Source organism: Oncorhynchus tshawytscha, linkage group LG06, assembly GCF_018296145.1.
Source record: "Oncorhynchus tshawytscha isolate Ot180627B linkage group LG06, Otsh_v2.0, whole genome shotgun sequence".
NCBI classification, from domain to species: Eukaryota; Metazoa; Chordata; class Actinopteri; order Salmoniformes; family Salmonidae; genus Oncorhynchus; species Oncorhynchus tshawytscha.
The window spans coordinates 27,075,888-27,097,433 of NC_056434.1; the positions used below are offsets into that span (position 1 = coordinate 27,075,888).

At 43.1% G+C, this 21,546-nt stretch overlaps 3 protein-coding genes across 4 annotated transcripts; 2 read left to right on the plus strand and 1 right to left on the minus strand.

The window, feature by feature from the left end:
• Positions 1 to 7,991: 7,991 nt before the first annotated feature.
• LOC112252339 (metallothionein A) lies at positions 7,992 to 8,714 on the minus strand. Its single transcript, XM_024423471.2, has 3 exons — positions 8,554 to 8,714; positions 8,369 to 8,437; positions 7,992 to 8,197 (listed from the first exon to the last, which is right to left on the minus strand). Exons 1-3 carry the CDS (start codon positions 8,576 to 8,578, stop codon positions 8,106 to 8,108), a joined length of 186 nt encoding a protein of 61 aa, XP_024279239.1. The 5' UTR covers positions 8,579 to 8,714; the 3' UTR covers positions 7,992 to 8,105.
• A 1,357-nt stretch (positions 8,715 to 10,071) lies between these two features.
• Positions 10,072 to 16,395, plus strand: bbs2 (Bardet-Biedl syndrome 2). 2 transcript variants are annotated; one of them, XM_024423473.2, is made up of 18 exons: positions 10,072 to 10,618; positions 11,230 to 11,358; positions 11,471 to 11,698; positions 11,872 to 11,997; positions 12,129 to 12,191; positions 12,344 to 12,421; positions 12,557 to 12,661; positions 12,803 to 12,889; positions 13,093 to 13,228; positions 13,325 to 13,464; positions 13,772 to 13,913; positions 14,301 to 14,472; positions 14,661 to 14,787; positions 14,942 to 15,064; positions 15,158 to 15,295; positions 15,410 to 15,522; positions 15,647 to 15,795; positions 15,907 to 16,395. In XM_024423473.2, exons 2-18 carry the CDS (start codon positions 11,242 to 11,244, stop codon positions 16,011 to 16,013), a joined length of 2,151 nt encoding a protein of 716 aa, XP_024279241.1. In that variant the 5' UTR covers positions 10,072 to 10,618; positions 11,230 to 11,241; the 3' UTR covers positions 16,014 to 16,395. The 2 variants fall into 2 exon arrangements, with proteins under 2 accessions (XP_024279241.1, XP_024279240.1); XM_024423472.2 differs by having other exon boundaries at positions 10,076 to 10,618; positions 14,658 to 14,787.
• A 315-nt stretch (positions 16,396 to 16,710) lies between these two features.
• LOC112252341 (UDP-GlcNAc:betaGal beta-1,3-N-acetylglucosaminyltransferase 9-like) lies at positions 16,711 to 21,055 on the plus strand. Its single transcript, XM_042323123.1, is given in 2 exon segments — positions 16,711 to 16,975; positions 18,795 to 21,055. A coding segment is annotated over 1 exon segment (1,359 nt). The 5' UTR covers positions 16,711 to 16,975; positions 18,795 to 19,139; the 3' UTR covers positions 20,499 to 21,055.
• The last annotated feature ends 491 nt before the right edge of the window (positions 21,056 to 21,546 follow it).

Sequence of the window (21,546 nt, forward strand, 5' to 3'; positions counted from 1 at the left end):
GTTTTTTTCTTCTTCGATGAGGTTTAATAGCGGTTGGCATCCAATAAATGTTGTAATACCGCCACCTACTAGACTGGAGTATAAACCCCTTATACGTTGCTTGAAATAAATACATGACAAATAAACAAATACCCTACGATCTAACAGTAAACTCACAAAAAAATATATTTAAAAAACCCCATCCCACTATTAATCTATTTAGTCCTAGTTCAGGCCAACACCCTGCAACTCTGCAGTATTTTGTTTGTTTTAGTACTATTATTTTACGTTATTGGCTCAGGAATTGTTTTGTGTCATTACATACAGCCAGGAAGATAACCGACCAGAACTTCCAGCATTACGACTAGGATTACGACTTCCCTGGAGTGGATCCTTTGTTTGCTCTCCCCAGAACAATTTAACTTATTCCAGAGGCTGACCCAAAACAACACCGGCGGAGAAGAGGTACTCGAGTCGTTCTTCTGGTACGATTTAGTAAGCATGCACACCACCCACCGCTCCCGAGTATTTTACTCACTAATGTCCAATCTCTGGATAATAAAATTGATGAGCTCAAGGCGAGAGTTGCTTTTCAGAGAGACACCAGGGATTGTAACATACTCTGCTTCACGGAAACATGGCTCTCTCAAGATATACTGTCTGACTCTGTAAAGCCAGTTGGGTTCTCAGTACATTGCGCCAACAGGAACAAATATATCTCTGGGAAGAAGAAGGGTGGAGGTATATATTTTATGATTAACGACTTATGGTGTAACTGTAATAATTTACAGAAACTTAAGTCTCCTCCCAGCGGATACCATGACTGCCCTCAAAGAATGTCACTGTACACTGTACTTTATGCAAACTGGAAACCACATATCCTGAGGCCACATTTATTGTAGCTGGGGATTTTAACAAAGCAAATTTGAGGAAAAGGCTCCCGAAATTCTATCAACATATTGATTATTGTACTCACGCTGCTAGAACCCTCAACCATTGCTATACTACCTTCCAGAATACATATACGGCCCTCCATTCAGCAAATCGGACCACGATTCCATCTTGCTCCTCCCCTCCTATAGGCAGACACTCAAACAGGAAGCACCCGTGGTAAGGACTATTTCAACACTGGTCTGACCAATCGGAAACTATGCTTCAAGAATGTTTTTATCACGTGGACTGGGATATGTTCAGAGTAGCTTCAGGAAATAATATTGACACATATACCGATACGGTGAATGAGTTTATCAGGAAGTGCATGCATAGGAGATGTTGTACCCATTGTGACTATTAAAACCTACCCCAACCAGAAACCGTGGATAGATGGGAGCATTCGTGCAAAACTGAAAGCGCGAACCACCACATTTAAGCAGGGCAAGAAGACTGGGGCGGCAGGTAGCCTAGTTGTTAGCGCGTTGGGCCAGCAACCAAAAGGTTGGTAGATCGAATCCCTGAGCTGACAAGGTCAAGATTTGTCATTCTGCCCCTGAACAAGGCAGTTAACCCACTGTTCCTAGGCTGTCATTGTAAGTAAGAATTTGTTCTTAACTGACTTGCCTAGTTAAATAAAGTTTAGAAAATAAATATAAAATATGGAAGAATACACAGTATAGTCATTCCCTCCGCAAAGCAATCAAGCAGGCTAAACATCGGTATAGGGACAAAGTTGAGTCCCAGTTCAATGGCTCAGACACATGACGTATGTGGCAGGGTCTACAAACAATAATAGATTATAAAAGGAAAACCAGCCATGTTGGGGACACCGTCTTGCTCACGGACAGGCTGAACACCTTCTTTGCTCGCTTTGAGGATAATACAGTGCCACCGACGTGGCCCGCTATCAAGGACTTCTCCGTGACCGACGTAAGACATTTAAGTGTGATAACCCTCGCAAGGCTGCCAGCCCTGATGGCCATCTTGAAGCATGTGGGGACAACAGACTGGGATAGGGAGAGATTGAATATATCTGTGAACACACCAGCCAGCTGGTCTGCGCATGCTCTGAGAATGCAGCGTTCTCAGAGCATGCGCAAACCAGCTGGCTGGCAGATACTGGCTGGTGTGTTCACAGATATATTCAATCTCTCCCTATCCCAGTCTGTTGTCCCCACGTTTCAAGATGGCCACCATTGTCCCTGTACCTAACAAAGCAAATGAAATTGAACTAAATGACTATTGCCCCATAGCACTCACCTCTATCATCATGAAGTGATTTGAGAAACTAGTCAAGGATCATATCACCTCCACCTGCCACCTTAGACCCACTTCAATTTGCTTACCGCCCCAATAGATCCACAGACAATGCAATCGCCACCACACTGCCCTGTCCCATCTGGACAAGAGGCATACCTATGTAAGAATGCTGTTCATTGACTATAGCTCAGCATTCAACACCATAGTACCCTCCAAGCTCATCATCAAGCTCGAGACCCTGGTTCTGAACCCCACCCTGTGCAACTGGGTCCTGGACTTCCTGACGGGTCGACCCCAGGTGGTGAAGATAGGAAACACCTCTTCGCTGATCCTCAACACTGGGGCCCCACAAGGGTGCGTACTCAGCCCCCTCCTGTACTCCCTGTTCACCCATGACTGTGTGGCCAAGCACACTTCCAACACAATCATCAAGTTTGCAGACGACACAACAGTATTACCAACAATGATGAGACAGCCTACAGGGAGGAGGTGAGGGCTCTGGGAGTGTGGTGCCAGGAAAATAACCTCTCACTCAACATTTAAAAAACTAAAGAGATGATCATGGACTTCCGGAAACAGCAGAAGGAGCACCCCCTTATCCACATCGATGGGACCGCAGTGGAGAAGGTGGAAGCTTCAAGTTCCTCGGTTTACACATCACTGACAAACTGAAATGATCCACCCACACAGGCCGTGTGGTGAAGAAGGCTCAACAGCGCCTCTTCAATCTCAGGAGTCTAAAGAAATTTGGCTTAACACCTAAAACCCTCACAAACTTTTACAGATGCACAATTGAGAGCATCCTGTTGGGCTGTATCACTGCCTGGTAGGGCAACTGCACCGCCCATAACCACCAAAGGGTGGTGCGGTCTGCCCAACGCATCACTGGGGGCAAACTTCCCACCCTCCTGGACACCTACAGCACCCGATGCCATAGGAAGGCCAAAAAGATAATCAAGGACATCAACCACCCGAGCCACTGCCTGTTCACCCTGCTATCATCCATAAGGCGAGGTCAGTTCGAGCCCAGGTAGGGGTGAGGAGTTGGTGGTTGAAGATATCCCTCTAGTGGTGTGGGAGCTGTGCTTTGGCAAAGTGGGTGGGGTTATATTCTTCCTGTTTGGTCCTGTCCGGGGGTGTCCTCGGCTGGGGCCACAGTGTCTCCTGACCCCTCCTGTCTCAGCCTCCAGTATTTATGCTGCAGTAGTTTATGTGTCGGGGGGCTAGGGTCAGTTTGTTATATCTGGAGTACTTCTCCTGTCCTATTCGGTGTCCTGTGTGAATCTAAGTGTGTGTTCTCTAATTCTCTCCTTCTCTCTTTCTTTCTCTCTCTCGGAGGACCTGAGCCCTAGGACCATGCCCCAGGACTACCTGACATGATGACTCCTTGCTGTCCCCAGTCCACCTGGCCGTGCTGCTGCTCCAGTTTCAACTGTTCTGCCTTATTATTATTCGACCATACTGGTCATTTATGAACATTTGAACATCTTGGCCATGTTCTGTTATCTCCACCCGGCACAGCCAGAAGAATCTGGCCACCCCACATAGCCTGGTTCCTCTCTAGGTTTCTTCCTAGGTTTTGGCCTTTCTAGGGAGTTTTTCCTAGCCACTGTGCTTCTACACCTGCATTGCTTGCTGTTTGGGGTTTTAGGCTGGGTTTCTGTACAGCACTTTGAGATATCAGCTGATGTACGAAGGACTTTATAAATAAATTTGATTTTGATTTGATTTGAGTACAGGTGCATCAAAGCTGGGACTGAGAGTGTAAAAAACAGCTTCTTTCTCAAGGCCATCTGACTGCTAAACAGCCATCATTAGTACATCAGAGGCTGATTAGGAATCACTGGTCACTTTTAGAAATGGATCACTAGCCACTAATAATGTTCCACATCTAGCATTACTCATCTCATATGTATAAACTGCTCTTCACACTATTATACGGTATCTTAGTCACTTTTACATTGTGTTTACATATTGCATTACCATTTCATATGTGTAACCGATGTGAAATGGCTAGCTAGTTAGCGGGTTGTGCGCTAATAGTATTTCAATCGGTGACGTCACTTGCTCTGAGACCTTGAAGTAGTTGTTCCCCTTGCTCTGCAAGGGCTGCGGCTTTTGTGGAGCGATGGATAACGATGCTTCGTGGGTGTCAGTTGTTGTGTGCGGAGGGTCCCTGGTTCGAGCCCAGGTAGGGGTGAGGAGAGGGACAGAAGCTATGCTGTTACATATGTATATAGTGTATTCTATCCTAAACCACTGACTATTAAACAACCATCTCCAGCACATCAGAGGCTGCTGCCTATAGACATAGATTAGGAATCACTAGCCACTTTAAGGAAATTAAACACTTGGCACTTTAATAATGTCTCCCATCTTGCATTACTTATCTCATGTGTAAACTGTACTCTATACTATTCTATGGTATCTTAGTCACTTTACTTGTTTGTAAATATTGCATCACCCATCTCATATGTATATACTGTACTCTATACTATGCCACTGAGTCTTAGTCCAATGCTGCTCTGACATATACAAAAGTATTTGCCCCCTTCCTGATTTCGTATTTTTTTGCACGTCACACTTAAAATGTTTCAGATCAAACATTTTAATATTACACAAGTAAACACAAAATGCAGTTAAGTGATCATTTTATTTATTAAGGGAAAAAAAAGCTATCCGAACCTTCATGGCCCTGTGACAAAGTAATTTCCCCCCCTTGTTAAATCATGAATTTACTGTGGTTAATCACATTTTTTGGAAAGCCGAGTTCAATTTCACTAGCCACACCCAGGCCTGATTACTGCCAGACCTGTTGAATCAAGAAATCACTTAAATAGAACCTGTCTGACGAAGTGAAGTAGGCCAAAATATCTCAAAAAGAAAGACATGCCGCAATCCAAAGAAATTCAGGAACAGATGAAACAAAGTAATTGACATCTATCAGTCTGGAAAGGGTTACAAAGCCATTTCTAAAGCGTTGGGACTCCAGCGAACCACGGTGAAAGCCATTATCCACAAATGGAGAAACTTTGGAACAGTGGTGAACCTTCCCAGGAGTGGCTGGCCTACCAAAATTATCCCAAGAGCGCAGCGACGACTCATCCAAGAGGTCACAAAAGAACCCACAACATCTAAAGAACGGCAGGCCTCACTTGCCTCAGTTATGGTCAGTGTTCATGACTCAACCATAAGAGACTGGGCAAAAATGGCATCCATGGCAGAGTTCCAAGGCGAAAATCACTGCTGACCAAAAAGAACAAAGGCTCGTCTCACTTTTGGCAAAAAACATCTTGATGATCCCCAAGACTTTTGGGAAAATATTCTGTGGACTGACGAGACAAAAGCTGAACTCTTTGGAAGGTGTGCGTCCCGTTACATCTGGTGTAAAAGTAACACAGCATTGCAGAAAAAGAACATACCAACAGTCAAATATGGTGGGGTGGCAGGTTAGCTTAGTGGTTAGAGCGTTGGACTAGTAACCGGAAGGTACAAACAAGTTCAAATCCCCGAGCTGACAAAGTACAAATCTGTTGTTCTGCCCCTGAACAGGCAGTTGACTTACTGTTCCTAGGCAGTCATTGAAAATAAGAATTTGTTCTTAACTGACTTGCCTAGTTAAATAAAGGTAAAATAAAAAATAAAATAAGATGGTGTTAGTGTGATGGTCTGGGGCTGGTTTGCTGCTTCAGGACCTGGACGACTTGCTGTGATTGATGGAACCATGAATTCTGCTCTACCAAAAAGTCCCGAAGGAGAATGTCCGGCCATCTGTTCGTGACCTCAAGCTGAAGCGCACTTGGGTTCTGCAGCAGAACAATGATCCAAAACACACCAGCTAGTTCAACACTGAATGGCTTTAAAAAAAACTAAATTAAGGTTTAAGTGGCCTAGTCGAAGTCCGAACTTGAATCTGATTGAGATGCTGTGGCGTGACCTTAAAGGCGGTTCATGCTCAAACCCTCCAATGTGGCTGAATTAAAACAATTCTGCAAAGAGTGGGCTAAAATTCCTCTATAGCGATGTGAAAGACTCATTGCCAGTAATCGCAAATACTTGATTGCAGTTGTTGCTGAGGGTGGCACAATCAGTTTAGGTTTAGGGGACAATTTTTCACATAGGGCCATGAAGGTTCGGATAGCTTTTTTCCCCTTAAGAAATTCACCTAAACTGCATTTTGTGTTTACTTGGGTTCTCTGTGTAATATTTGCATTTGTTTGATCTGAAACATTTAAGTGTGACAAAGTGCAAAAAAATAAAATCTAAAAAAAATCTGTCGTTCTGCCCCAGAACAAGACATTTAACCCACTGTTCCTAGGCCGTCATTGTAAATAAGAATTTGTTCTTAACTGACTTGCGTAGTTCATGTTAAATAAAATAAGTCTTCATCCATTCCTTCGATGTACGTGTATTTTGGGTTTATGTTGCGAAACTGTTAGATCTTACTGCACTGTCAGAGCTTGAAGCACAAGCATTTCATTACACCCGCAATAACATCTGCTAAACACATGTGACCAATAAAATTTGAAAGGGTGGGACCCTGCCACTCAACACATCCTGTAATTCTTCTGACGTCAAGAGTTTGCACACCAAAATACCTCTGCAGTTGCCACCACAACAATTTTCTGCACCTTGATGTTCCATCCCTGCAATACAATTGATAACCATTGCTATAAATCTAATCTTAATGAAACATCACTTGTCCTATCGCTCTGTACTGGTACAGATCTACTACACGCCATTCCTCTCAGGATCCCTCCCCCTTGACCCATCTTCCCCAGCATGACAACTTCTGCACCATAACCCTGGAAACCTCAACCTGCCTCTCACCGGACATTTCGGATCCCCATTTCCCCACCTCAACAATTAACACGTACCACTACTTTCCCCAATGCTACACATGTCTCATGCTCATAAGCTTGACACCTGTAACGTAATGTATTCGGCACAAAAGTTCGTACAGGATAACATTCTATCACTTTGTCGGGCAAAGACTCAATATCAAAACGCAAAAGAACAGAACTCGTTTCACCATTCACTCCACGTCGCACCAAACACCAGGAATCTTCCCCCTTCAGTTGGTTAACTCACTGCTACCCCAGTAATCACTCCTTTCAATGGCGCACCTTTCTTGAAACAATTCATATCTTTTGTCCCCATTTGGAGCGCCTGCTCCTTCTGACCAGCAGAAACTCTCAAGACCACTTCTGGTTACCCACACCGAAAAAACGCTTTACACCCACACTGAAACCACAAAATAGATCACCCGAAGGGCAAGGGTCCACTTATTCATCCTGACCTGAAAACGTCACCTCCAATTCACACTTTAACAAACCCTCCCCCATTTGACTCATGCTCACCCCCTTCCAACCTACCTCACCTCCGTATACATCTCCTTATATGCCACTTGACATACATCTTGTTCTTGCAGTCAAGGATGCCATTTAGGCCACAGTTAGCACGAACCCATCAGTGCGTCCCACTTGGAATAGCGCTGCGGAATCTTTAGCAATAGCTTCCCCAACGCTTTCTCATGTTAAAGAGTTCTGGTTCCACCAAGGACTATAACACTCAGCGATCATGCCTCATTTTCCAATAAGACCTTGCGCTTTGTAGTCGTCAGCTGTCACGCCATCTGCTGTGCTGGCTGGTTAAGGTGATCTTGCAATTGTGCCTCAACTTAACCATTTTAGTCAAATGAAAAACTGGTTTCCTAGGAGTGTGCAGTCGCTCTTTTTGGAGCACAGACAACATGATTGACCTCTTATGTCCCAAAGCCCAACAACTCCAGTAACCCAAGTTAGTCAAAGAAACTTGAATAAGTTACATGCAATTTATTTCCTTACATTTGACAAAGTACAAAAGCTATGCTCAAGATGATACAACTTCATAGTCATAGGGAATGGACTGCATTGTGATGTCATACACAGGCCTCACTGACAACAGCTGGTATCACAAGTCTTGCCCTTGCACACGCAGCCTGAGGCACACTTGCTGCAGCCGGAGGGACAGCAGTCGCAGCAACCTGATGGGCCGAAAAATAAGCGATTAGTGATGACCAAAGACTATTTAGTTGCCACCCAATGAGGCAATTGAGGTTAATTAGGTTTACCATGGGGCTTTAAAGTGCCACCAGCAATAAGAAAAAGACTATTGGCCTAATAACACTAGTTGGATTTAGAATAGAACCACTTACTTGCTTTCTTACAACTGGTGCATGCGCAGTTGGAGCACTTGCAGGATCCACCGCAGTTGCAAGATCCAGCTATAAATAAACAGTTGAGTTAGGTAATTGGTAATTAGCCTGTTAAGATTTTAGAAATACGCTTAAGGCGTATCCATAGCCTAGTCTTGATAAATTGATCAATATACATAACTTACTTTTGGAGCATTCACAAGGATCCATTTTCCAGTTTTTGAACTCCCTTCTTTATCCGAATGGATCGTAGTAGTTTGGCTGGGTGTCAGTCGTGTGTTGTCAGCTTTTAATTTCTAACTAGCGAGACTTCGACTTTATATCGTCCGGGGCAGACAGGTGCCGTGTGCAGAACAGAGTCGCGCGTTCACGCAGACAGATCATTAATAGGCTTGCTTGCACACGGTTTATTATCTAGCGCGAAAACATGCCCATCAAGGGAATAGTAGCCTATTGTTTCAATAGCCTACATAGCCTAATTACCATGTTGACAATTGATTCATTCAAATATGTCTACCCATTATGTTACTATGCAAACATTTATTAGTATTTTTATTTATTTATGAATGCCTTCAAATAATCCACTGGGTCTGGACTTTCGTTAACGTTTAGTTACCAGATATTGTTATTTTACAGACACACTAAATGTATTGTTCAAATTCATGATGATTTAAAATGTTATAGCCTATAGGCATATCTAATCTAGGACTAGTAGGCTATAGATTAGAATGAGAGAAATGTATGTAATTCTAGATGTAAACTTGTCGTGAATCATTTGAATGTATAGTGTTTATGACAAATAGATTTAAACGACGATTTAGGCTATAAATCACTACATTGTTGACTGGTTTTCGACTGGACAGTCATCGTTATTGTGCGCAGTGCACACGGTACACAACAGTTGGGCAATTGTTCTTTTGTCACTTTTCCGGGGGAATTTGCTGTCATTGGTGCTGTGTTGAGAGCTTCCATGTCCATGCTCCCCTTATTTGCACACGGGCAGCACTCCTGAGCAACATTCGAATGAGAATGAATCACTTTGCGCTCGTCGACTGAGTGTTAGTATTTTTGCGCTCGTCGACTGAGTGTTAGTATTTTTCCAGAATCTCCTGCCTGTGTAATTGAGCTGTGTCATACCACAAACATTGTGCAATGTTATACAAATAGTCACTGACAGTACCAGCTACAATTAATTACAAACGACCGTAATGAAAATAGTGATGCTACCAGAACTGTCATTGGCCTACAACAAGGATAGTCTATCATAAAAAAATATATATTTCATCATATAAAATGAAGATATATTAACTTTTGTTAAAGTTAAGCATGTACTTTACCATAATATGAATCATAGTCAATACAGAAACATATACTATAATGGAATATAATACGTGTTTTCCCGGTGAGGAACTTGTTTTTTGGAGTAAAAATAATTGAAACCTTTTTAAAACTTATTGTTGAAGAATTGAATGAAGCCTGTTTATTCAACGATTACTTCACAGCACTGTACTGTAGTGTTGTGCTCGCGATAAAGTGAGGGAGTTATTTTATGCTGACCAAGGTTGAACCGGGCAAAACCCCACACGTCATCAGGCGAAAGCGGGGAGGGAGGAGCGCCTTTCTCAAATCTGCTCCTTGCTCTGTCATTTTGTCAACAAGGCATCATGGTGTATCGTTCAGAAGCCTACAACATCGTTTTGTCCATGAAATACATGTTTGAATTTTCTAACTCGTTTTAATTGGGAATAAAGCTCAAAAGCAATCACTTTTGCATGTGAAACAGAATCCTACTCATTACTCCACGTGCACCTAAATCACTTTGTTTTGAGCTGATTTCGCGTTCACATCCTAATCGGAATTAGGAAACGCGGGAAATTCCGATTATCTGATTCGTTGAACGCGGCAGGGTTTCAAAACGAACACAATCAGTGTGCAGAACACGCATACACGGACTCCCCGGGTGAGATTCATCGAACCCCCTCAGTGTTTATGCGGGGCACCTGGCTCATGTGCGGGAGTCAGCCCGGTTGCTACCAACTTTCAGGCGGTGCAAAACACGCTTACACGAGCGCCCGGGCGAGATTAATCGAACCCCCTCAGTAACTTCAGAAGATTTGAGTGACAAGTTACGTCATTTGCAAGAGGGAAAGCATCTTGTTGCCTTGTATTCGGACGTTAGCATAGCATGCTTTGTAGCTAGCTAACCCATAAACGTTGACAGTTAAAGACAGCTAAACATCGAGGACTTCGGTAAGATATCATCTCACTTTATCACATGTTCCATTCATATGCGTAAAATGCAATGCTTTTTATGTTGTTGAAAAATATCGTGTCTTGTTGCAGCTGGAAATGGTGGCTAGCATGCTAGCTAGTTAGCTAACGTTAACGTAGATAGCTGTGATGAGTTACAATCAATCTGACTGTTTTGTGCCAGTCGTGGATGTCTTCATGATTGGGAAAGTGAATTACTGAAATTTTGCACTCGAGTACTAACATTATTTTAATTGGTCATAGCTATGCTATCTTTGTAGTTATCTGTTTTTCTAATGTTGGCAATTTTTGAAGATAATGAGGAGCCAATGAACATAGCTAACTAGAGAGCAAACTACAGGGATTAGGTAGATGAAAAGCTTTGACAAGCTGCCCAGTGTTGCTAGGTAACGGGACACCCAGCGGGCGACGAGTAAGCTGTTTATAACATTAGGGGAGTTTGCAAGTATCTGCTAGATTGAAAGAGGGATACAACATCCTTGTTTCTCCAGCAGTAATGATTCGATTTCATACTCATCTCAAAACAAGCAACCAGCAGAACACATACACACACACACCATATGTACCATGATTGGTTATTATTGTTGTAGGATTGTGCCACCATGTTGGTGCCTATATTCACCCTCAAGCTGAACCATAAAATCAACCCTCGCATGGTTACAATGGGCAAGTTTGATGGGATCCACCCATGCCTCACTGCAGCTACACAAGCAGGGAAGGTATGGCCTCACTCAGTTCTCTTTCATAGTTTCTCCATTTACATGTATGCATGAAGTATGCATTGAAGCATAGCACTCCAGTGAAGTTATTCAATCTTCTCTCTTCCATCAGGTGTTCATCCATAACCCTCATACACGTGGCCAGCGGCAGGCAGCCCACCGTCTGAGTCAGAGTGCCCAGGATTCGGACATCTCTCTGCTCAATATCAACCAGGCTGTGAGCTGCCTGACAGCTGGCACACTAGGACCCAACACCACTGGAGACACGCTCCTCGTGGGTACCCAGACAAACCTGCTGGCTTATGACGTACACGACAATGCTGACATCTTCTACAGAGAGGTGAACCAAGGACAATACAAAGGACTGGACACAATGTTATAACATATCAATACAGCCTCATGATTATGTTGTAGCAGCAGTATTACATAAGCCATCTGCCTGCTGAATCATTAACTGAATACAAAGTTGCAAATGAAGATGTAATGTCCTTTTTCACATCATATTTTCTGTAGGTGACAGATGGGGCCAATGCCATTGTTTTAGGGAAATTGGGGAACATTGAGTCCCCCCTCGCCATCATCGGAGGAAACTGCGCTTTGCAAGGATTTGACTATGAGGGGAATGACCAGTTCTGGACGGTATGGCTCGCGTTCCTCTTACTCTCTTGATTATGTGAACTGTTGTGCAAAAATGAAATTTAAATAAAAATAATTTTATGCAATAGAAAAGTGATAACTGTTGATGTCTGTTTCTATGGGTTCATTTTCAGGTCACGGGGGATAATGTGCGATCATTGGTGCTCTGTGATTTTACTGGTGATGGAAAAAATGAGGTGTTGCATTTAATTTTTTATCCAAAGATGAAAGCAAATACTTTGCAATATAAAACTCAACAATTTCAGATGTTGTGTTATTAAATAGATAGGCATATACTAGATCCTAAAATGGGTAATATATTGTGGGGGTTTTTGTCTGGTGTTTACAGCTTCTTGTCGGATCAGAGGACTTTGACATTAGGGTATTCAAAGAAGACGAACTTGTGTCTGAGATTGCTGAAAATGAGGTATTGCTCATCTTGCATGAGGCCATGTTGTTTCTAATGCTATTTGATTATGTTTTATGATCTTGTTGTTTATAGTACATTGTGTGTCAGCAAAGAGACAATGTATGCTGATTGCTCTCTCTTTGTGTCATTCAGACGGTTACCTCCCTCTGTCATATGCATGGCAGCAGGTTTGGTTATGCTCTGGCCAACGGCACTGTGGGTGTATATGACCGCACTGCCCGCTACTGGAGAATCAAGGTACTGCAAGTTATGAATTGGCTGAATATTAGGTAGTTTTCTGTCTAAATGCATCCCTGTCACTTTACACAAAGCATATTAAACTTGCACCAGCTTTATGTTTAAAGATGTGCCAGTAAAGGTTACCCTTTCTCCCTGCAGTCTAAGAACCATGCAATGAGCATCCATGCATTTGACCTTAACGCTGACGGTGTTGTAGAACTCATCACAGGCTGGTCCAATGGAAAGGTAAACCACCTTGATGTGTCAGTCGATAATCAATTTAGCACCTATTTGTTAAAATGAGTACAGCGCAAATCAAGGAGAGTCTTCCAAAGTTCTCTAATCCTTCACTTTGTCACATTGTCTGGAACTGGTTGGCACTTGGCACCAGCCTTTCCTCCAAGTGTAAGGAATGTTGTAAGTCCCCTTGACTTCACCATCATTTACAGATTGATGCACGGAGCGATCGAACAGGTGAAGTCATCTTCAAAGACAACTTCTCGTCCTCTGTGGCTGGAGTGGTGGAAGGGGACTATCGCATGGATGGACAGATACAGCTAATCTGTACCTCTGTGGAGGGAGAAGGTAAAGACATGTGGAACACCATGGCTATTGAATATTGTTTATTTGTGTGTATGTTTTCAGTAAGTGACATCCAATATGTTGTGTACTGGTTGTCAGTGCGTGGCTACCTGCCTGCCAGTAAGGAGATGAAGGGGAATCTGATGGACTCCAGTGTGGAGCAGGATCTGATCCGAGAGCTGAGTCAGCGCAGGCAGAACCTGCTACTGGAACTACGCAACTATGAGGAGAATGCCAAGGTTTCTAAGAACACACACTGACAAACACTTTCACAGAAAGAACTTTGAGGATAAAGCTACAAACAAACACACTTTTACATTCATTGATGTGCTGAAACTCTCTGAAGTTAATATTATAAGAATATAATGCTAAAGCCCACACGTACAAGCATACACCCACACCCCAGACCAACATTCAAAGACAAACTTTCTCAGTTACTGTGAGGAGAACACTACTATCCTCCCACCTCTTAACTCTGTACAGACTACACACCCATGGTGATTGTGTCATAGTGTAAAATACCTCTGTGTGACTGTGTCTCTGTAGCAGGCTGTCCCAGGAGCTTCAGAACGGGACACCCAGATGGGGGTGATACCAGCCAATACCCAGCTCCAGACTGTCCTCTCTGTCAGAGCTGCCACGGAGTCCCAGAGGTCACACATAGAGCTCAGCATCTCCACGCCCAATGGTAAACACCATCACCCCACACAGATACCCTCCTTACCATCTTCACGGACCACTAACACACTCATGCCCTAGATTTACATTGTCATCAATTCCCAGTAAGCAGCTCACTTACACAGAGCTAAAACCACACAGAAACTCACCAAGCTGACCAAACCTCAGCCTGTCCCACATTGAAACCAATGACTCTCACCATCCTATAATTCCAGAATTCTCAGCCTCGTGTATTTATTACTGCACTGTTGGAGCTAGGAACACAAGCATTTCGCTACACCTGCAATAACATCTGCTAAATATGTGTATGCGACCAGTAACGTGATGTTATTTGATTTTGATGTGACTTACTGTGGTAAGTGGGCTGGGTACTGACCTCTTGGCATTCCTTCTACAGAGACCATAATTCGAGCCGTGCTGATTTTCGCAGAGGGAATTTTTGAGGGTGAAAGTCATGTGGTACATCCCAGTGCCCAGAATCTATGTGGTTCTATCTGTGTTCCCATCATTCCCCCCAAAGATATCCCTGTGGATCTACACATCAAAGCTTTTGTTGGCGGCAAGAGCAGGTACACATATTTCAATGATGAAAGAGACATAGATGTGTTCTCTGCATGGATGTGTTAATGTAATGATTTGCCAATGAAATTCACTCTTATTATCCAAACGTTGTAGTTTCAGTGGAACTTTACCTCTGTCCAATAAAAAACACCATTATTTTGTAATTTGATTGTGCTTCTTCTGTTTCCTGCAGCAGTCAGTTCCACGTCTTTGAGATCACACGTCAGCTGCCTCGCTTCTCCATGTATGATCTTAATGTTGAGCCTGAGGCCCCCCAACCTACTGGGAAAGTTACCTTCACCATCAACGACAGGCCACAGAGAGTGAGCACAAACTCTATCGCTTTCTCTCACTTACTCTTATACACACACACACTTTCATGTGCTGTCACCTGTGGTGACTTCCCGAGCCCTTCTGAGGTTCTGCTCCATAGTAATGTTACTGTCACTATCAAATGGCTGTATTCTCTGTCTTTAGGTGGTCATGTGGCTGAACCAGAATTTCCTTCTACTAGAGGGCATTGATACCCCAGACGTGACATTCACCTCTCTACGTGGCGGAGGACTACTCACCATCAGCATGCTAAGCACTAGTGGAGAGGTATGTCTACATGTCCTAACACGTATCGCTGTACACAGGATATCTCTAGTATTTCAAAATGGACCCTTCACCTGCCCTTTTCTTTACAATCAGATCACACTAAACACAGATGACATAGACCTGGCAGGGGATCTAGTCCAATCACTGGCCTCCTTCCTGGCCATAGAGGACCTACAGGCAGAGGCAGACTTCCCCACATACTTTGGGGAGCTGCGAACGACCCTAACTGAGGTAAACTCCCCACCTCAGCCTCCACACCAATAGTATTTATCTCATTACCAACCATTTCTCTCATTGTTGTGTGTGGTAGGCCTAACATATTTTTGTAATCAATTGTTTTAACAGGTAGATGACTATCACTCTGTCCACCAAAAGCTGACGGCGGCCATAGCAGATCATTCTAATCACATCCGTAACATGCTGGTGCAGGCAGAGGACGCACGGCTCATGGGTGACATGTGAGTGACAACACACCAACCACCAGCTCCATGATTTTTCTGTAGGATTAATTTGCATGGCTCGATAAGGTGATAATGACCTGTTTTTCTTTTTAATCCCTTCATCTTTCTTTGTGCCTGACAGAAGGAACATGAAGAAGCGCTACATTGAGCTCTATGACCTGAACAGAGACCTGATCAATGAGTACAAGATCCGATCCAACAATCACAATGCTCTCCTCGCTTGCCTTAAGTCTGTCAACCAGGCCATTCAGAGGGCAGGGAGACTGAGAGGTGAGTAGGGGTTGACGGAGATTAGTGAAGCATCAGGTTTGAAGAGAATTTAATGTGTGTTTTAAAGGTTTCAGATCTCTGCTAACCTCTCTTCCTCTTTGTTTCTCTCAGTGGGAAAGCCAAAGAATCAGGTTATCACAGCCTGCCGAGACGCTATCAAAAACAACAATGTCAACGTCCTGTTCAAGATCATGAAAGCAGGCACAGCCTCTTCCTGAGGGCACCGCACTCTGGTTGCCTGAAATCCTGAAGGGATTGGAATCCCTGAGAGGCCAGTCTGGGGGAACAATGGGGGGAGGCTTTACATGAGAGAAGAAAGACTAGTTCTCTAGTGGCTTGGCCAGAAGAAGAAACAGGCCTCACCTGGACCCCCAGGTGCCATTGGGCAGCAGTGATGTTTTAGAGGAGTCAGTGGTTGGGAGTAACTGTCAACTTGTATATGTTGTTTTGTAGCCAAAGAACTATACTCCTTGAATGTTAAATGGGACCAGCAGAGTGAGATACATGTTTACTTTTTGTAGATTGTAAATAGACAGGGAACTGTATTATGTGTGTGCAGAAAGAAATGTAACTAAATTAAATGACTGTCTTATAACTTAATGTTTCTGTGTTTTGAGTTTTTCTTTGTAGTATTTGTATTCAAGTCTTGTCGGTTAAATAAATGTATTTCATGTCTGTCTCACCATACGAAGTGAGTCCTGCTTCTAAATTGCAGCCATTTAAGACCGCTAAGGGCTAAAAGAACAGATTGTCCCATATTGCAACGATCACCACCATAAAAGTACACTGTCGGACAAATAAGTATGCTAGGTCTTCATCATTATGCCCCCTTCCCCTTCCTCCAAATTCTTGGGAGTCTGTCTCCAGTTGCTTAGCTGTTAGCTGAACCTGCGACTCCCACACGTGTCACGTGGCCAGTGTAAAGAACACGGTTAAAACGGTGTCGTGCCAGTTTTGCACATTTCTCCAAAAGTTAACTCCTTCTTACAGAGCCTCCAAACCAAGTACGTCTGTATTCATTTAATGTGTTTTCTCTCAATTTTAAACCTCGTTTATGTTGGACCCAGGTTGGACCCCAGCTTTCCTACAGTCTGAGACTGCAGATTTCATACAGAAACCAGATGTTCCCGGGTTTGGCAGTGGCGCTATATAATTGCTTTGGTGACTTTAATCTGTCGTGGTAAGTATGATGACTGATGTGCAGGATACTTTGTACACATACTGTATACTGATTACAATACAAACGCGGTTATTCAATATAGGGCTCCCTGTGATATGCAAATATGAAACAGTCTGGCAATTACATGTAAATGTAATGCGTCATGGTAGGATATATAATATATGCAACACAATTATTCCTTTGGGGGTAAAAGCATGTGCAAAATGCGTAAAATACGTTTAGTTGTTTTGTTCAAAGATGCATTTTTTCAAGCTATAAACTGCATGGTTAACCGATAGTTACATTTATGAAGGATATTAATATGAGCATTACGTTAGGAACACTATGTTCTAATGAACACAGGACATGCTTTTCTATTTAGGAATCTTATGTACAGTTTAACATAAGATCCGACACGCCCCCTCCTATTTGGGGCTACGTCCTATAAGAGGGAATGTCAATGTAGTCATTCTTCGAAATGTTTTGGAACATTTTATTTTAAAAACACCCCACTTCGATGGAGCACAGCTACAGAAGTGACTTTTTGTAGCAGGTTAGGAGAGCGTTTTATCTAACCCTAACCTTACCCAATTTCCTAACCTTAACCTAATTATCCTAAACTGCTACGTTATTTCTCCTAACCAGCTTCATAAATTCTCCCAACCTGCTACGAAAACGTCATTTCCGGTGGTAGCTGTATTGAAAGTGGCGTGTTTTTAGGGAATCACGTTTTTCCATTGCTTCTTCTGAGGTGTCATTTGAATGCTAGACAACTGGGAGATGGTCTGGGTCCGTTTTCCCAAACGTATTTTAAGGCTAAATTCATCGTTAGAACTTTCGTAGGAACATCGTCAAATCCGTTTTCCAAAACCATCCATCAGTAAAGTTACTCTTGAAAACGCTCGTTATTTAACGACTGTCTCAGAACAGTCGTAGAACAGCTAAGTGGGTCGTCCATTAGATGTTTTTTTGTCCTTCCGCCTCACTTTATACACAGAAGATCTCCGCTAAACAAAATCCAGATGTTTATTTGTCTTTCTGAGACTACAGATAACTTTAAAGAGACTGTGACTACAAATATAAGGTTTCCAATTTCTTTGCAATTGTTACTAAATGCGAAGGATACAAATATGATTAAATGAAAACCGCGGTGTCTATTCGAATACAGATTGGCTACGTATACCAATGTGCTGTTTTTCAATTATATTAAAATAAATGTCATGTTTATTCAATTTAGTTTTATTTAGCTATTTGTACGTTACTGTCTGTAATTTTTGCCTCAATATATTTAATGATGTGGAACCTCTTGATTTAGTGCATTATTTTAGGGTGAGCATTAGAATAAGCTGGCGCAATATTTGTAGCCATAGGTGATATCTCTCTAGGAGCTGATTTGTAGGTAAGATTTGAAAGGGAGAATACTGATCCGAGAGCAGGCCTGCCTTTCTTGCGAGCGTATCAGAATCGACATATGCCTCAGACGCAATTAGTGAATGTTCTCTCTGCATGTTGTTTTGGTAAACACATGTTACAGCTTCGGCTGTTGTACAAAATATGCATAATTAAAACACTCCTAAACCTAAATTCAATCGTAATCGGGAAACCGTAGTGGGCGTGTCTGCTATAGGAAGATTTATTCTTGCAAATAGTTCTGGGAATTTGGGGAAATTAGTTTGAACGATTGCAACTGCAGAGATCATTTATTAATAATAACTTAAATGAAAAACAGAAAATAAATTATACAATGTAAATAACTGTAAATATAAAAGTAAAATATAAAATGTACTTTTGTTCCTCTCCTTTTATGTTTAATACTTATGTGATATATCTTCATATCAAGGAGCAGAGCCTGCTGATGAGATGAGATGAGTGTCATGGACTAAAGGGAAAACCCCTCACATACTGCAGGAGAAACATCAAGACTGCAGAGTGTTGGGTTACGGAGAATAAATCGTCAGGACCTCAGGATCATAACTGTTTCCTGTCATTATGTTCACTCAATGAATGGAAACAATCCGGTTGGAAAACATCCGGAAAACCTTTGCATGGATGATCAGTATTATGAAATCCTCCCAGGATGCTGTGTCACGCTTTCTGATCTCAGATCCTGAGGGAGAGGAAAATAAAGATCAATGGGAAAAGAGTGGTAAATAAAATCAGAGGGAAATAGGTTCAGTCGGACACAATGAGGAGAATTCATATAAAAGATGTTCTGTGCACCCTGCTCATGCTGGGGCTACTCTGTTTGATGTTGTATGCCCATCAAGGCTTCACTTCCACCTGGGACACCTGGCAGATAGAGCAGGGCTGTACAAGCTCCCGCGCTCTTTTAGGGCCCCCACCAGAGAGCCATGTAACTAAACAGGTCCTTTCTACGCCCCCAGACAAGACAAAGTGCCAGTCTCCGCATCAGTCCCATTCTAAGTCTCAGACATACCCCAAGTCCAAACTTCAGTCTAAATCCAAACCTCAGGCCAAGAACAAATCTAAGTCAAAGAAAGATGAGGGGACAAAGGCTGTTCCGGTTTTACCCACACGACCACCTTTTGACTTTGAGGGTTACCTGAGGGATAAAGACAACCGGGACTTCATACTGCTGATGGACCAGCTAGGGAAGTGCTCAGGCGAGCCCTACATGCTCATTGCTATCAAGTCAGTAGTGGCAGACTTTGAAAGGAGACAGGTAGTGCGGCGCACCTGGGGAAGAGAGGGTGTTCTCCAGGATGGGCAGACAGTAAAGACTGTATTCCTCCTTGGGGTGCCCAGGAACAAGACCGCCCTGCCTTTCTGGGACCGGCTCCTTGCCTACGAGAGCCACACCTTTGGGGACATTCTCCTCTGGGACTTTGATGACACATTTTTCAACTTGACACTTAAAGAGACCCACTTCCTCCAGTGGGTGAATGACAGCTGCTCCAATGTCCAGTTCATCTTCAAAGGTGACGCTGATGTCTATGTGAATATTGAGAACATTCTGGAGATGGTGAAGGGTCAGAAGCCTGATAAGGACCTCTTTGTGGGTGATATAATCCACCATGCCCGCCCCATCCGCCGGCACAGCAGCAAGTACTTTGTGCCTGAGTTTGTGTACGGCCAGACAATGTATCCGTCATAAGCTGGAGGGGGAGGCTTTGTGATGTCTGGTCACACCGCCAGGCAGCTGAGTGAAGCGTGTCAGCAGGTAGAACTATTCCCTATTGACGATGTGTTCTTAGGCATGTGCTTACAGAGAATTGGAGTGAAACCGTCACACCATGAGGGTTTTCGTATGTTTGGCATTGTGCGCCCCTCTGCTGCTCCCCACCTCCAGGTGTTTGACCCTTGTTTCTACAGGGAGCTGATGGTGGTACACAGCCTGACAGTGCCACAGATCTGGCTCATGTGGAACCTGCTGCATGACCCCCAACCGAGCTGTCACGGTAACCCGACCCCCACCCTGTGGCCCTTCAAGTGGAGGGGCAAGGTACTCGGGACAACAGGACAAAAGGACTCAGAGACTACAGTGGAACAGGACTATGATGTTAAAGTGTTTCTAAAGCATTGAGGGGTTTGGTTTAAGTTGATCAGAGTGACTACACTGTGAAAGCCATTGGGATATGGAAGCTGTGATTGAATGTTTGCTAGTTATTTTGAGGTTTTTGCTTAAAAGTTTACAGCCATTGTAAATGTACTCCTTTTCTAAGAAAGAAAACATGTTATCTTTTTCATTAACATCCTGGATGTAAAACCAGTCTGTATACTGGTGGTAATGTTTCAAATATCCCTGCTCCATTTAGGTACAGTATGACTGAATTCATTTTTGTATTTTTTGCACAGAGCCTCAATAAGGTCAATATTGACTGAAGCATGTGCCAGGTTGATTTTGTGAAATTGAATGTACATTACAGTGTTGTCAATTATGAATCGTTGTGTGTGATAACACATATTACACCTGTACGTAGACTTGAAAGGGAAGTTAGGGGAGGCAAAGCTCAATGCATCAACTGTATAGGACACATCACTGCACTTTATACTCCTCTGTAAACTGGTCATCTCTGTACACCTGTCGCAAGACCCACTGGTTGATGCTTATTTATAAAACCCTCTTAGGCCTCACTCCCCCCTCCACATACAACACCCGTTCTGCCAGTCACATTCTGTTAAAGGTCCCCAAAGCAAATACATCCCTGGTTCGCTCCTCTTTTCAGTTCGCTGCAGCTAGCGACAGGAACAAGCTGCAACAAACACTCAAACTGGACAGTTTTATCTCAATCTCTTCATTCAACGACTCAATCATGGACACCCTTACTGACAGTTGTGGCTGCTTTACGTGATGTATTCTTGTCTCTACCTTCTTGCCCTTTGTGCTGTTATCTGTACCCAATAATGTTTGTACCATGTTGTTATGTTGTGTTGCTACCATGCTGTGTTGTCATGTGTTGCTGCCTTGCTATGTTGTTGTCTTAGGTCTCTATGTAGTGTTGTGTGTTTTGTCCTATATTTATATTGTATTTTTTAAATACCAGGCCCCCGTCCCCACAGGAGACCTTTTGCCTTTTGGTAGGCCGTCATTGTAAATAAGAATTTATTCTTAACTGACTTGCCTAGTTAAA

What these genes read in the sequence shown, in the direction of transcription:
- LOC112252339 (XM_024423471.2), bottom strand. Translation starts at nt 8,578, where the DNA reads ATGGATCCTTGTGAATGCTCCAAAA. An exon ending in TCCTTGTGAATGCTCCAAAA is followed by an intron (nt 8,438 to 8,553) that starts GTAAGTTATGTA and finishes GTTTATTTATAG; the next exon opens with CTGGATCTTGCAACTGCGGT. An exon ending in CACCAGTTGTAAGAAAGCAA is followed by an intron (nt 8,198 to 8,368) that starts GTAAGTGGTTCT and finishes TCGGCCCATCAG; the next exon opens with GTTGCTGCGACTGCTGTCCC.
- bbs2 (XM_024423472.2), top strand. Translation starts at nt 11,242, where the DNA reads ATGTTGGTGCCTATATTCACCCTCAAGCTGAACCATAAAATCAACCCT. An exon ending in CAGCTACACAAGCAGGGAAG is followed by an intron (nt 11,359 to 11,470) that starts GTATGGCCTCAC and finishes CTCTTCCATCAG; the next exon opens with GTGTTCATCCATAACCCTCA. An exon ending in CTGGTGATGGAAAAAATGAG is followed by an intron (nt 12,192 to 12,343) that starts GTGTTGCATTTA and finishes TGGTGTTTACAG; the next exon opens with CTTCTTGTCGGATCAGAGGA.